Source organism: Orbicella franksi, chromosome 10 (assembly GCF_964199315.1).
Source record: "Orbicella franksi chromosome 10, jaOrbFran1.1, whole genome shotgun sequence".
NCBI lineage: Eukaryota > Metazoa > Cnidaria > Anthozoa > Scleractinia > Merulinidae > Orbicella > Orbicella franksi.
The window spans coordinates 27657918-27674552 of record NC_138154.1 but is presented as its reverse complement, the minus strand read 5'-3'; the positions used below and the strand labels follow the sequence as shown (position 1 = coordinate 27674552).

Sequence of the window (16635 nt, the reverse complement as noted above, 5' to 3'; positions counted from 1 at the left end):
TATTTAGCCTTTTTCAAAAATTTTTTTCAGAAATTAGAGATTATTCTTCGACCACTATTTTGACCCAAAAATCCAAATTTGAAGAAAATTGCCGACCCGAAGGTATACTGTAACCTTAAATTGGAAAATTCACTGCGATGATCATGCTTCACTTTCATCTACTACCGCAGAATCGAAAGAGTAACGTTATAACTTGCGCATGCGCCGATTCTTGACAAGGAACGCGCTTTCCGCAGTTTCGTTTGATTGCTTACACTTTTTTTTTTCCAACTGAACAATAAATAACAAATCAGCCGGCTTAGAAAAGTCTACGTTACGTTTGTCTTTAACTTAAATGTTAACCTAAAGTCGAGTAATTTTTTTAGGAACTGGTCGTAATAGTACGGCACGAGTTGACGTGGTTTAAATTTTGTTGTCCAAAAGTGTTTTTCATTGTTAACTTGCTGTGAAATTTGACATTAGTTTACCTCAAAACACGAACGCTTAGGCGAGTGTGTTTATTATGAAAATACAAGTAGCAAGTGGGATATTCTACAGGAATACCGCGGCAGAGCGTTGAATAACTATTTTACTGCACGTCATAGAAAATACAGTGACCAACATGATCGATGCGACATACGCGCGGAGCACGATGGGAAGGTTGGGTGTAATACCGTCGAATATACAACGGCTTTCCTGTTTTCTGATTGGCTGTGTTTTCTGTGGCATGGTATAAATAGTAATATATCTAGTTTAGCCCGCATCACATCACAGCATCTGCGGTAAGTACAAGTCATACCTTTAATATTTGCATCTGCTCTGTGGATATCTTTTGCAGAGCTTGAACAATGAGCCATGAACATTTATTTTCTTCAATATCAGTTCCCACCTTTCCCGTGACTGCAGGGTCTCCATAGCAATCCAGGTAGTCATCCTGTGACCACCAAAAAAAAATAAAAATAAAACAACATTTAGACTAGATTATCACATAGATTGCCGTTCAAAGAGTTCTATCTTCCTGATATCCACGTATCTGAGAAATTAGAAAGTATTAGGATGTACATATACTATAGTTTATTTTATAGGACTTGGTAAAATAATTCGGAAACATTGATTGCCAAAATATCCATACATACATATAATTGACAACTGATTCATGCTTTAGCGTACATCATTGAGTCATGATGCACTTGCCAAGTTTGGAGAGCACTCAAGAAGCTAGAGCTGCTCTTGGCTGGGTCTCGAGCATCTATTAAGCATCTGTACATGTACAACTAAAATCATGAATCAATCGTTTCATAACATTGCAAAGTAAAAATGGTAAAGTAATTAAGTTAACTTTGCTCGCACCATGAGTGCACGTTTATGTACACTGAGTTTAATAGCGCAGTTTTGCTAACTATGTTATCAAAAAAGGTTTTGATTACGACAAAATAGCTTTACCTGAATCTGAAAAAATTCGCCCATTGTTAATAAAATTTCCTTAGCATTCTCATGAGATTGAATGTCCTTTATACCAGCCTAGGAAAAAAAAACCACACCAAACAAACAGGTAAACAGTTGTTATTAGGGTTATTATCAATGCTAACAGTATAAAGAATCAGTAATTTGGGCTCAGTGGTGCATGCACATTTGGCCCCTTTTTGTTTGCCTCTTAACATACTAATTCCTCTTGCTGATTATTGCATGTTTATTTGCAAGACGGTTATAATTTAGGTTTTGCTGCTCCATCGACTGAGGCAATATTATAAAGTTGATGACATTATTATTATAATTATAAATTATTTTTTTAATCCACCAGTCTGATTGACCACATACTCATAGTTGTCGGTAGAAATGGATGTTCATCAGCATTTAAAATTCCCAAGAGTGATAAACATGTTAATACAGGCATCATTGAACTATCAATGTACATGACAGGCAGCAAGAAGTTTAAACTCTTACCATGTACATTGCCAAGGCTACTGGCAAGTAAAAAGAATAAAAAGCAGTCTTGAATTTCACAATTGCTTTGTATCTGAAACAATAACAAATCCTCCATGTCAAGTCTAACATTTCATTTTCTGCAATCAGATTTTATAGTATGTTAGGAGTGAAATAGGGTATAGCAAATCATATATTTTAGTTAACAATGGGTTCAGGGTAGCATTCCTTCCCCCCTTCCCCTCCCCCCCCCCCCCCCACAAAAAAAATAATTATAAAGATAAATTAAAAAATAATTATTTTAAAAACTACACAAATTCAGAAGTAACTCCACTTAACAGGATAATAAATAACTATTATATTGTTTAAGCTCTAGAAATGGCGACTATGTGTGCACCAACAAAATCCCTCAACCTACATACATTCTTGGTCCTTTAAGGATGCCACTTAATTTGTGAAGCAGTCATAGTCATCACAATATATCACTATTAATAGTAAAAAGATACTGATGAAGTTATGTCTGGCATACAGTCATTTCTACCAGCAGTATTGGGATTCAAAAAATGTAAACTTTGTAGCATATGAAATATCTGTCACTAGGGGTGTACCTCTCCGATGTGAAATTCTCAAAATTGTTGCCAGGCTTTGTAATAAGGTCTAACGTCTGTCCAGTAGCGGTAAGATAGGTAACCTACATCAGAGGAACCATAAAAATACAACAATAACGACTACTTTACATGTACATGTAATACTACAGAAGGGATGCAGCAATTGTCATTATTTTAGCTATAACATAGGGAACATTGATAGCAATAAACTCGGTATGTTTATTGGGGCAGTTTACAAGTTATCAAGTGTCATACAAAACCAAGGTAATCACTCTGGCTGTGATAACACAGGACAAAGATAGTCCAGTGAACCAAACAAAGTTTGGCAAATAAAACAATTTGTACACGAGGCCAGGAAAAGCATGGGGAAACTTGTCTGAGTTGGTCGTGTTTGGATTGCTTTTTATTCCTGACTGAATGCAAAATTAATGGACAGGTGCAAGTTTTTTAACCCAATCACTATGTGCAGTAATGTAAAACCAAACCAAATACAGATTACTTTTAACATACAAGGAAAAACCACTGTCGATGTATGTATATCTGAGATAATTAGAAGATTCATGAACTTCAAAACTTTGGCTCTGCCAATTCCAAGTCCACTCATCCCCCCCCCCCCCCCCCCCCGGGCATTTGATGGGCATTTGACAGATTGTAAGTCCCCACCATGGGGCATCTCCAAGCTCACAAAGGGCTGCCCAGGCCAGGGGTGGGGCATTTGACAGTTTAGTCAAACACAAAGAATTTTACAGTAAGTGTTTTTAAAATCATAAGCCCACTTTACTGAACATCAAAAGAATTAACCCAATGTAAAGACGGGGGTTGGCTTGGAAATGACAGCAATTAGGAACCAAGCATAGACATATAGTTGCACTGTAATACACACTCACCTCATGAAACAAATCCAGCACATCAACATAATATGGCTTATGACGGATATGTTTCTTAAGAAGTTTGTAGATAGTGGCTTCTATAAGGAGGAAGTCATTGATAGCAATACTGCCCACTCCTGCCTACACAGATACAAGGTGAAAATAAGTAAGTCTGTATAGCTGTACCTATTCATGAACATGTTTAAAACATGATTTGCAGAAAAAAACTCAGGTCTACGATTCATTGAAAGAAATCAACACTTCCCTCCCTCCCCCCTCCCCCCACCCCCCCAACCAACATATATTTTCAGCCATTAAACTCCACCCAGAAAAAGGGAAATAAAGGTCATGGTATTTTAAGGGTCAAATTTACCTTTTTGTACCAGCAAGGCTTGCCTCGTCTTGTTAAAGACTCATCCATGATGTCATCAGCAACCAAAAAGAATGCTTGCAACTGAAACAAGGAACAACAAAATGGATCCCTATAGATGTTGTTTTGAGCAACAAAACAAAAAGAGAACTCGTGATGTTAAATTTCTAATTATTTCAAGAGCGTACCCATTCCACACACCATCCGAGTATAACTGCAGTTTTCACATCATCTTCTGCTAACTCATTGGGGTTTACAAGATGCCGCAATGATCCAATCACAGAAAGACCACGATTTCTTTTTCCTAGTGTGTTAAACAGAAAGTAACACAGCCATTAAAGCATCAAACCAGGGTAGCATGTGCTTTATTTCTCATCAGTCTTGAGATGATTTGTCAGCAGATAAAGATCAATAATTGATATGTACAAGATTGAAGAAAAATTATTTTGCTTCAAGAAGGACAAATTATTTGATAAGAAAGATTAAAAACCAGTTTTACAATGTCTTGGACCCAGATACTGATTAATATAGTAAGCTTTTGCATCGTCAAGTGGAACAATAAAAAAAATAATGGCTTTTGCATCATATTTGATCATGCAAAGATGTAACTGGTGGTATATGATTAATTTTGTTAATTACTGATTCAGAATATGTTTTGACTTGCTCTCTATTCTTTTAACGGGGGGAGGGGGGGTGAGTTTGTATATGGCATACCCCCATATCTCAATGTAACCGATCAACGTACTTAGCCAGCCCAAAGTCTCACAAAGTCAAGGAAAGGAAAAGTGGTACACTGTTAATGATACATGGCTTACATCTTGTGACACTTATTACAAAAATTTCCATTCAAATGGAAACTCCAGAACTTTCAAAACAGAGCGGCAAATGGTACAGAAGTTTCCTTGGAAAGTTTCCAGAAAATTTGAACATTGTTGAGTAACTTACTACATAAATACAAACCATTCAACTGACAATTTTGAAAATTATGTGAAGTAAAATAAATAGAAATAATTTTCAAAATCTGTCCTCTTTTCTTAAAATTTTGAAAAATTCTGATTCATTTGATACCTAAAATTTAACCTTCTCAGACAATTCAAACTGGAATTTTCCATTCAAGGAGAGCACCCTCCCTTATTTCCATATCATTGTTATTGTTCTCAGGTAATAACTCAAAATTGTAAATAGAAATACCAATAAATTAATGTTGTTGTTGTTGTCATTGTTGTTGGTGGTGGTGGTAGTTGTCATGGTGACCAATACATACCTCCAGGTACATTGTACTCTAATACCTGAAAGAAGCACAGAACGAAATTTCAGAAAAAGGTTTCACTGTCAGTTTCACTTGAAAACGTCTGCCCTAACATCTACTTGTACCAGTTACACACTGCACTTCATAACCTTATTGACCTTATGTAGCCTAGGCCTCTGGTTAAAGGGCCCGACAGTATGTGGGTGCATTCAAAGAATCAAAGTTACTGATGAAAATGGGTGCACATGTATTTTTGGTCATACATGAAATGTAAACACTTTTTTTGGCCTTTGGCTTTTCAAAGTCACGATAAAGTTGTAGAGGCAGTTTTCCTCATGTTCACAATCTTTTCCCTATGGTGTAGCCCCAGGGTCTGGAAGTTTGACTTTGACCACGGGAAGCCTGGTGTATTAATTCAGATGTGATTATAAAGTCTGTCTCTCATGGCTCGTGCTTTGGAGAACTGAAAGGCAGGTTTTGATTTGTTTTCATCGTCATTTATCCAAAACTACAACACAATACAATACAATACAATACTGGTTTATTCATGATGAAAACAAATTAAAATAAATATAATAAATAAAACAAAAATCATGACAAGGAAAACTTGAGGTGGACCCTATAACGTTTCCTAAACAATTAAATAAATGAATAAATAAATAAATAAATAAATAAATAAAAAACAAAACAAAAATAAAACTAAAAGTGCGTCACTACATGTAAATACTTATTACATTGAAACATGTAAATAAGACTTCAGTCTCGCCTTAAAAGGCTTAAAAGAATCTACTTGAACTACATGATGCCGTAACCTATTCCATTCTTTCACTATGCGGACAAAGAATGAGTATTTATAAGAGTTCACCCGTGCATTTTTCATGCCTAGTTTACGAGAGTGATTAGTGCGTGTCCTGTTATCTCAGGAATGTTTGAAAAATTCAATAAACTTCAATTGTTTGAGCCGAAAATAGTTTTATAATATTCAACTAGGGAGATAAAGTGCCTCTGTTTCTCCAGGGTGGGCCAGTTCAAATTTTTCAAACATTCATCATACTCCATTTTGCCGCATCTTTGACCGAGTGCAAGGCGCAGTGCTCTCCTCTGGAATTTTTCAAGTGCCAGAATATCTTTTACTAGTTAGGGGAACCACACCAGAGCCATGTATTCCAGTATAGGGCATACTAGGGTTTTATACAGAGTAGAATGTGCTTCTTGACTTACATGGGCTGCCATTAACCAGTGATCAGGCATTCTTTTTTAACAGCAGGGGGAAGGAGAAAAAAGAATGCCTGATACAATTACCTAATGAGTTGTCTGCCCGTAGTCCAGAATTTGGACTTTTTTTCTGATTTGGTCATAAAACAAAAGAGTTTTTAAGCCTGACTTTCTGATTGTTTACGTGACTGGATATCTGAGCTTTCGGTTTAATTTGAAACACAAAGAGTGGCAGCCAGGGAGATAGATATAGGAAATTACAATCTACACTATAAGATCTTCAGTGGCCATGACTTCATCTCTTCAAGATTTTATTCTCAATGGAACACATCCAGAAGACCATCTGCTTAAAAGGAGTTTCAGACGTGCTATCGACGTGATTTGGCCAGAGCGTCATTTGCCAATTGACTCTCAGTGAGAGTCAAAAACATGTGCAGTTGATGCAGTTGTGAGGAGTCCCCATGAATACCTGCTGTAATGTTTATTCTCACTCTTTTGATCAATTCTGATAAAAACAATTCTGATATTCCACCGATTTTTTTCAATAAAATTCTTTGCTTCTTAATGACCTTAAGTAACATCTCCACTTACTATTCCCCTTGCCTGGAAAGCTCACAAGCACATTGCACTGTGTTGCTCTCACACTTCCAACTAGCCACATGAATTTCTGGTAAAATCTGAGGATCATGTTTACTGTAGGTAGTGTCAGCAGACACTAGCGACCGATATATCGACTGACACTCTGTCGATATGTCGGCTGAGTATCGGCCAAGTATCAGTCAATATATTGGCACTCAGTCGGTTGTGTATCGGTCGAATATCGGTCGAATGTGGATCAATATGTAGGTCACTACTCAGCAATACTCGACTGACATATCGACCGACACTCGGTTGATATATTGGTCGTATATCAACCAATACTTGACAGATACTTGACCGATACTGGGCCAATACTCGGCAGACATATCAACTGAGTATCAGTCGATGTATATGTCAGTCGCTACTCGACCAACGTACTGTATCAACCGAGTGTCAATCAATATATCGGCCATGTATTCAGTGATACTCAACTGATACTTGGCCAATACTCGGCTGATATTCGGCAGACATATCAACCGAGTGTCAGTCGATATGTCGATCGCTAGTGTTGGCCGACACTATCTACAGTAAACATGATCCAAATCTGATTGGCTCACATTAATTTCATCACATGACAATAAGATAATGTCACTTTTGACAGGTAAGCAATGAAGGGGCGGCAGACGACTCAGGAAGTAAATGTATCAGGCATTCTGTTCAGCCCCCCCCCCCCCCCCCCCCTCTCCAAAAACAAGATGCCTGGTCGCAGGTTAGACTGCCATCTAATCAGTCAAGAGCAACCTTTTAATGTAAAAAATTTACATTTGGACTGACCATACAGTAAAAAAAAATGTAAATCTTATTTATAGTGGTCATGCACTTAGCTATAAAAGCACTAAGCTTAGCTAGTTTACAGGCATGCCCTAAAACAAAGGAAACAAATATTCCAAATAAATAAAACTTAGTTCAAAATAACAACTGGCAGGAGGCAGACCAGTTGGCTACTTACAAAGCGTGAGCGAGGATTTGAACTCGGGACTACCGAGAGACAAATCCCGCTAGCGGTAGGGTGGAGGTCAGTTCAGTTTTACGTTAAGCTTAAATAAAGGCAGCGACAACATACTTTTCTAGTGTTCTTTCATCTGTTTTACGCAGAAATATATGGATATTTTGCCCCATGGTGGTGCTTTTCCGATACTTTTGATTGATTATTGTTTTCCTTCCCTTGGGAATTTGATCAAAATCTTCACTGAGGGTTCTGTCATCCTATGAAGTCGCTCATGTATTTGTAATTTTCATGCTAACGACAGACTGTGCAAAAACAACTGAGCTAACGTAAATTATTTTAATCATGTACGTTCGTGGATTCCTACCTCGCGCATGTGACGCACAGCGTCTCCCGTTTCTAGGTCGTTTTCATTCTCCTTCACGACATCATCAACAAGCCCAGGGAAAAAGGAATCAAATAACTCACGATCATTTGATTTTTTTACGTTCTTCGCCATTGGAGGTAAATTTTAAGTGGAAATGTGAAATTCTTTTCAGTGTGCCGCCATTTTGTTTTTCCAAAGAGACTGATGCCCAGGCCCCCGCCTGTGCCAGGTACCGGAACAGGCCAGTTCGTGGTTCGTGGTTATTTGTATTGTGTTGCCGTTGACTTCCGGTGAGGCCGAAACAGTAAAAGCTAACTGAACACTTCAGAGGCTCGCTTTTAAGCTTTTTCAGTTGTACTTTCAAGAGGACTTGTACAGAGTAAAACGATGTTTTTGCTGTTTGGTAATCGGCGTTAAAAAGATGACTCTAGGGCTAAGGTGCACTTGTCAACTCGACAAAAAGAAACTGTACCAACGTTGCTGGGTAACAATTCCACAGAGAGAAAAATTCAGTTTGTAACAAGCATGTATTTGTTATCTTCTTATTTACAGCAACAGACATAATCAAAGATTTATTATGGCATTAAGTATGCTTTCTTTTTAACAGCAGTTATCATGTTTTAGTATAAATATACATTAATACACATTTATACAATACAATACTTTACAATAACCTTTATTTCACCTCGAATTTTATTTTGGTTTATCTCAGCTATTAGTTTGAATCTACTGGCGTTCTATTACTAATGCCGTTCTCTGATTGGCTATCTATAGATAGTGAGTAGAGTAGCAGTGTATCCAAATTCTATTCCATTTGGGATCCCATTCTGCTTTCAAGTAGGAAATGGGATCTTTGGGACATCCTCTCGTGCTTTTTCGCATCCTCTCCTTTGACAACTATGTTTCTCGTGACGAATTCTACTGTCTGCACGAGAGAATAGTCTCTGACAATAACCGCACCAGAGGGACAGGTTTAGGTCATTGCCTCCTCTCCTTGCTAGTTTTTTGTATGGTTTAAATCATTTTTGGTAAGACGCCACACAAGATGAATTGCTCCAATCAATCAACGGAGAATGACAAGAAGGCCGTTTGTAGGAGTGCCTACTATCAACGATATTATGTAGAGAACAGGGAGCGAATCCTGACTCGACAAAAAAGATATCGTACAGAGAACGCCGAGATTCTCAAAACCCGTCGTAAAAGATGATATGAAAACAACAAGGAACGGATCGTCAGGAGCCAGAGAGCCTATGTTCAAAAGAACAACAAACACGTCAGCAATTACCAAAGAAAGCACTGTGAAAGCAACACGGCACGGTTAAACGAATATTGGAGAGGCTATTATGCCAAGAATAAGGAATTAACGGATCAGGCAAAGACTTCGTGAACAAAGACAAAGAAAAATAGGACAGAATATCACGCGTTTTGGGGTCTGGGACCAGGGATCTGAGAAACTAGAAACGACTCTAGTTCCCAGCGAACATGCGGTTACACTTTGTGAAATATCAGCATAATTCTTACATTAAAAAGAGTTTTATTTTCAACTTTCTGTGTGATCCTTGACTTTTTCGAGAGATGTCTGCTTTCTCACCCCCAGCGCCACAGTAATTTTTTTGTTTTACAACTGAACTTTACCATGCGTACCATACAACTGTCGTCATGTACCCTCCCAAAACACCGTCCTCGTGACGTCATCCTCCGTCTGAGCATACCTTCTCCTCATCACGTCATCCTCTCACCCCCTTCTCATCAAAAAAATACCTCAACCTCATGCTGCATGCTGTGATTGGCTACCCAAAACCCCCTCCTCATGACGTCAGCTCATAAGAGGTAGTATCCCCCTTTCGTGACGTCAGCCCGGCGAGGGGGAGGGGTATCGCCTCTTGCCATGACGTCAGCCCACAGAAGGGGGTATCCCCCTTTCATGACGTCATCGTCCCGTCATGCTTTGCGTAGTAGTAGTAGTAGTAGTAGTAGTAGTAGTAGTAATTCGGCTCCTGATTGGCTTTAGTAGCAGTAGACTATTACTACCAGTAGTAATTCGGCTCTTGATTGGCTGAAAAAAGGTGGCGGCCATGTTAGATGACCACACCCCCAAGATCCGGCTCTCTGATTGGTCGAGAGCCCGTCACGTGATAATTTCCTGCTCTATGATTGGCAACGGCCCATATGAGCGTCCTATAGTAGTGCGCACAGCACTGTAGGTAATAACACAGCAGAAAGAAAATGTGTGCTAGCGTTGTTAGATAACAATTTCACACCATGAAAAAGAAAAACAGTTTTTACAGGAGTATATACTTTTATTTATCTTATAATTTACGGCATTAAACATAATCAAAGATGTAATTTAGTACTTAGTATGTAAGTATGCTTTTAAACATCTATCAAGTTTTCACAATGTACATAAGAATGTATGAATGTATGATAAATGGAAAGGACGGGAAAAGGCTCTAGATCTGGAGTCGGTGAGTAGATTCTGCTATTTCATTGGTCTCTCGTGATTTATCATGAGTAAAGTAATCTATGCGTGACATGGAGTTTGCCAGCTTTGTCGAAAAGTTCTTTGTTCTTCTCGTATCTCCTTTCCAGTCCTTCCCATCTTCGAAGGGAAAAGCGCGCTGGAGACGAAGTTGAAGGTTTCTAATAACTCCTAGCCCGTAATTCCTCGTTTTGTAAACTTAATTCTTATTCAGTTCCTGCTCAATAAAGAACTCCTCAAATTAACAAGGTGGTTAATTACAAGATGCTCTGTCATCAAGCGGCCTCAGTAATTCATTCAATCAAATCATGGAAAAACGTTTTGCTCCGACATTAACCTGGCATCATTGAAATTGTTGAGTGCAGGAGATAGTGGACATAATCGCGCTCAAGATATTATAACATGACCAGGGCCTTGGCCAGAAAAAAAGTTATGATCGAGGCAATGTTATTTGTTTGTTTGTTTGTTTGTTTGTTTATTTGCTAGCAATGTTTAACTTTCCCCCTTCAAAAAGGAAAAAGAAAAGAAAAACATGGCTGAGGCATGCGCAGGTACCGCGGCTCGCCTGTTATTAGCTACGGCTCTGATGACTACAAAACAAATAGCTACTAAACGGTAAAAATCATGATCACCTACTAAATATGACACTAGGGATTTAGACAATAAAGCATCTGTTGTCTTGTTAACTTTCCTGCGGGATACTATGTTCATCCATCTACTTAAAGTCAAACTTTCTTACGAAGATAATAATTTCTTTTCCTCATATACAATTTATGCACATTAACTTTAAACTGTTGTTGATATCATGATATTTCAAAATAACAAAGCCAAGTAGAAAAATGTAATGGCGCTTCATAATGCATTACAAGTCACGAAGAGGTAAATCTACAGCTCGCCTTTCACGGTTACTGAGTGGGGGGGTTTTGCGAAAGACTGCAGCTATAGCTGATCTGTATTCTGGCATACGGATAGCGTATAATATAGGATTTATAAAAGAGTTTGCAAAAAGTAAAACACAAATTGCACTTTTTGTATTAATAGCAACAGAAAAGGACATTTTAAATTTACCGCTATAAAGGAGAAAAGCAAACATAGCAGCTGGCAGGTTCACCACAAGAGATGCAACAGTCACAATTAACAATGTCATGGTCAGTTTTCTTTCTCTACTGGTTGCACCATGGTGTTGAGGCTGCGCTCCACAACGGACTTTAATAACAATGGATGAGTAAGAAACACAAATGATCAGAAGTAGAAACAAGACAGCTGCAATCTTTAAGTAAAGATCAAGAAATCCATATTCAGATGCACCGAAGTACCTAATATATCCCGAAGTGACAGATGCCATAAAAACCCAAACAAAGGTAATAAATAGGCCATACACCCATTTTTTTTAGCAGGCGATGCCTGAAAGGCCGAAATGTCGCATACGCTCGTTCTAAAGCAATAATGGCTATGTTTAATAAAGACATACCAGGAAAAACAATAAGTAGTCTTGTTACTTTATAATCTGCCAAATATACACTTGAATGCCCCTTCCATACATTACATATTGCTCCAAACCCATAGAACAGAACATACACAGGAACCCCTCCAGCCAACAAATCTGTAACTGCCACATTTATCACCAGGTACGTGCTACGTTTGCGGAGACGACGGTCTCTTATAAAAGCAATTATCGTACAGAGGTTAAGTGTTATTATGGCAACAGACTCGGTTAAGCCTACAGTCATCCAGGTTATGCACTCGGGTGAAGACATCTCAGAGCTCTGTCTTTTTCTTGTTGCTGTTAGAAGTAATTACTCGTCTGCCAGTGGAAGAAAGTGACTTTGTTTTGTCAGGTTCTTTTACTAACTGTAGAGGACATGAAATTAACAGGAATTCAATGCATGCTTACATCAATGTGTAGGAAGTCATTTTGGATTTTGAGGTATTGAAATACAGTTTTCAATGCCTGTTGTTGTTTTTAATATTGCTGTTTTTGTACATTTTCAGCAATTTGTGTAATCCCCAAATATCGAAAGTTAACGCAAAAAAGCTTAAAGTGCATATCACATGAAAAATATTTTCTGCTTATTTGAAAGGCCTTTCAAAATACAGAAGAATGGCGTTTTTCTTTTTGAAATATCTTTTTTCGTTTTAGAGATATTGACGTTTTCCTATTATGCAAATTAGATCAGTGATGACGTCATATTGTTTGCAACTAAAAATGGTAGAATACTGAATTAACAATATCTCTAGAAATATTACAGCAGTTTTCTTGAAGCTTGGCACCACAAATGTAAATCACAAAAGAAACAAAATGACACCCTTAGTGCTGTTGCCATGGCAACAGTTTTGCCGCTGGTGCTGTCTTAATAAAACTGAAATTCCCAGTTTTTGTCTTAAACCAAGAACCATCTACCCCACCCAATCTAATGATGGGAATTAAGACGATATGGGAACTATGTCTGTTCCAAGTAGAACCCTTTGTCTCACTTTAGAGGTTGCAAATGGGGGTATTTGGTTTTTTGACAGAAAGAGACTCCAAAAACTGGGAATTTCAGTTTCTATTAAGAAAGCACCAGCGGTAAAACTGTTGTAATGGAAACAGCACAAGGGGGGCGTTTTGTTTCTTTTGTGATGCACATTTATGGTGCCAAGTTTCAAGAACACTGCTTTAATATTTCCAGAGATATTGTTTATTCAGTATTTTCCTAATGGGTTGACTAGCCCGTATGGTTCGTCAGTTCCCTTCTAGTCTTCCTTACTGCCTTGTTATGTACTAAGATTTTTTTTATTGTTATTAATGTTTGTTATATAATCACAGTGAAAACTGAATAAATTGAATAAATTAAAAATTACCACTTTTTAGTTGCAAACATTATGACGTCATCACTGATCTAATTTGCATAATAGAAAAACGTCAATATCTCTAAAACAAAACAGTATAGTTCAAAAAGAAAAATGCCATTCTGTATTTTGAAAGGCCTTCCAAATAAGCAGAAATTATTTTTCATACCATATACACTTTAAAGGTTCTTTTAAAATCGAACAATAGATTTTTCATTAACTATTCGCCAAGAATGTAGCATAGGTTAGAGTTTCTAACCTTGTAAAATTTTCTAATTTTATCGATCTCACAATATTAGGCTCAAGTGCACTACACCAACGTGCGTTTGAAACTTGATCCACCAGGTTTGACTACTCAACTTCAAAGTTACAGACCTCAATAGCTAGTCGATCGACGTTAGCAGCAAGTTTAACTCATGGAATATTTTGATAACGCAGCCAAATCAGAATTACTTCCCTCCTTATGACTTCAGCTTTTTCAAAAAGTATTTAATATTTTTGAAATGTTACAGCTTCTGTCCTCAGGCCTGGTTCTCAGGCTAGTGATTCTGCTCACTGATTGTTGCTTTGGCTTCTAATTGTTTCCATTATATTGGCGTTCAATCTTAATTATTCTTGTTTTCGGCTGTAGCAAAAAAAGTTCCGAAAGATCGCTTATAAATGAAATGAGATAAGCTAAGAACCTTTGTTTAAGTGTGAAATGTATTTAGACATAGCGGACTAATTGGGACACTAAACAAGAGCCTTAAGTACTAAAAAGAAAATGCTAAAATAATCAAAGAATACAGTTAATGCAGTTTATGAAAAGAACTGCTGTATTTTAAGGCCACAGGGCGAATTTGGGAAAAAAAATCGTTTCCATTTGAAACTTTAACGTTCAGAGTTTCTAATAATCTAATTACGGAAACGCTCGGAATACCAACTTTCGAGAACGTAAAGGAGTTCACCAAATACGCAGATCAACGTCAAAAATGTTTTGTCGAACGCGTCTGTTCGTAGGAATTATCTCTAACTTACTTTACGAATTCTTCTCAAAGGAAGTCATGACTAATATAAATTAATAGAAATGATATTATTACACGATGATGTTTTCAATAATAAATAAAGTAAAGATATAGAAAGCCTTTGTAGTCATTAGAAGCATGTGGTTGTAAACAGGTTGATAATGCTTTCACTGACTTTACTTAATTCAGTTCAACGTTTTAGTAGCTTAAAGTTTTAACGAGACATCAGATTCGAGAGACAAAGTCCAATTTTGCAGTTGTTTTTCTATTTTTATAAAGAATTGCATAAAATACTTTGTCCTACCAACAGATCACGGTGACTCGACATTTTAATTATATTATTTGTTTTTCACTTATATATATTGCCACTAGTTACAACTGCCTGCTTAGCACTGAACTAATTCCCTTCCCCATGTTATTGAAAAAAACGTGGAAGCGAATTGACTACAAAATAAAGTTCTTATTTACTTGCTTAGTTACAAACTGAAGAGTGAGAAACTTCCTTCGGTTTTGAAGAGCGAATGTTACCAACGGTCGAACATTTGATGCCAACATTCGAAAAATTAATTTGTTTATATTCCAAACTTTGGTATACTTTAATCTGAGAAAAATTGTATACTTCGTTTGGCTGAATATCGCTTTATTTTCCGCAAAATCGATAATGTGAGTTATGTCAAATTGCGCTGTCAAATTTAAGATGAATTTCCAAGTTTCGCGTATGTAGGCCAGCAAAAAAGTTCCGAATCCGGCTTGCAGAACCGACATCAAAACCTATGTTAGCAGCAATTTGAGCAGTCCTCGTCCATCATTTGTTTCCCAGACAAAACAGTTGGTCAAAAATCTGAGTTTTAAATGACAAAGGCTTGTTCTTTTGCATCCCGGCCCAGGATAATTTTTGGGGAAATTATTCAGACTGATGTAATCGAATTTTTCTGGTGGATATCATGGCATAATTTAGGCTTCGCCAAAAATCTTAAATTCTATCGCAATAGGCGTTAAATCTAAAATTAATTAAACTTCAAACCTCTAACCTTCATGTAGGTGGGTCAAAGATAGTCAAGATACACCAGGTTGTTTGAGGCTCGGACAGTTTTGATGAGAGGATCTTCTGTTCCCTTTTTTCGTCGAAAACGTAGACTTACACTGAAGTTATGTAATCATATACATTGACTTTGGACCGCAGTCAAAACGCAAATGCGCACGGGAAGTCCCAATTAGCGGTAAATAAGAAAGGTACTTGGACCACGAAATATTGAATGGCCCGTTAAATGTCCTTAAGGCCTGTTTAAGTTTTAATAAACATTGGCCGGTTTCACACTACAGACGGATAACCCGACTTAGAAGGTCTATCGGCCTCTCGTGTGAAAACGGCCGTTGTGATAAAACATATATAGAGCTAATAAAGTTCCTTGATCGACTAAACCGGGAGATTCGGCAAGTTTGAGTTTTTATATGGTGACGAAAACCCATAGCCGTCGCGTGACTTCCTGTTTCTAACCTAATTGAGAACTTGCAGCTGGAAGGTCATATAAAACCTATTCTGGAAAAATTATTCGACTTTCGCAGCGTCATTCAATGTTGTCATATTTATCTCCTGCTTTGGCAAACCTGCCCTAAATTGTTGATTGTTGGCCCAAGTTCAGTCTTCATATTTTGTCCGTTAATTCGTGACAACTCGTTAAAATGTTGTTTCTAACTTTCGAGAAGCTCCCATATTCACGATTAAGTTGTGAGGTGCTTTTAATCATTCAGTGTTTTTTTTTTAAATATACTTACCACGTCAAAATAAGTTTGTTGCCTGTTTTTCCTCTTACTGAAGCACCTTCAAAACGGGTTGAAACCTTCAATGAAGTGATTCTACTCGGTCCATTGATATTTACTTAGTAAACAACAATGCAACAAATTTGCGAATCGCTAATTTAGCTACGATTTCCTTTCTCCTGTTTCTTTGAAAGGTTTCAAAATCTCGAATGTTTAATGCTTTGAAATTCTCTTCAGTCAAGCCCCAATTGTCTCAATTGACCCTCACAATATGAGTCACGAAGAAAAAAATTTCTAGTCTTGTTTAAGAGATATAACTACTCCAAAATGGATTTGTTGCCGAATTTTGCATCGTCAAAACCAGTCTGTCACCGTCGACCATTGACTATTTACCAAG

The 16635-nt window shown here is 37.5% G+C and overlaps 1 protein-coding gene and 1 pseudogene across 3 annotated transcripts in view; both read right to left on the bottom strand.

Annotated features, from left to right (window-relative positions):
- The window catches only part of LOC145500914 (farnesyl pyrophosphate synthase-like), a 142902-nt gene extending 134267 nt beyond the window's left edge, over positions 1–8635 (bottom strand). For 2 of the 3 annotated variants that reach the window (XR_014051162.1, XR_014051161.1), the window contains exons 1-9: positions 8166–8635; positions 5014–5038; positions 3938–4053; positions 3753–3833; positions 3398–3520; positions 2511–2593; positions 1924–1996; positions 1423–1500; positions 115–913 (exon numbers count right to left, since the gene is read on the bottom strand). Coding sequence is in view for 1 of the 3 variants with exons in the window: in XM_081480465.1 (XP_081336591.1) it covers positions 779–913; positions 1423–1500; positions 1924–1996; positions 2511–2593; positions 3398–3520; positions 3753–3833; positions 3938–4053; positions 5014–5038; positions 8166–8297 (846 nt within the window). In the remaining 2 variants the exon portion in view is untranslated. The remainder of the gene's footprint in view (positions 1–114; positions 914–1422; positions 1501–1923; positions 1997–2510; positions 2594–3397; positions 3521–3752; positions 3834–3937; positions 4054–5013; positions 5039–8165) is intronic. The other variant, XM_081480465.1, reaches the window with a different exon arrangement.
- A 2818-nt stretch (positions 8636–11453) lies between these two features.
- On the bottom strand, positions 11454–12401 carry LOC145499419 (histamine H2 receptor-like; annotated as a pseudogene).
- Between the last annotated feature and the right edge of the window lie 4234 nt (positions 12402–16635).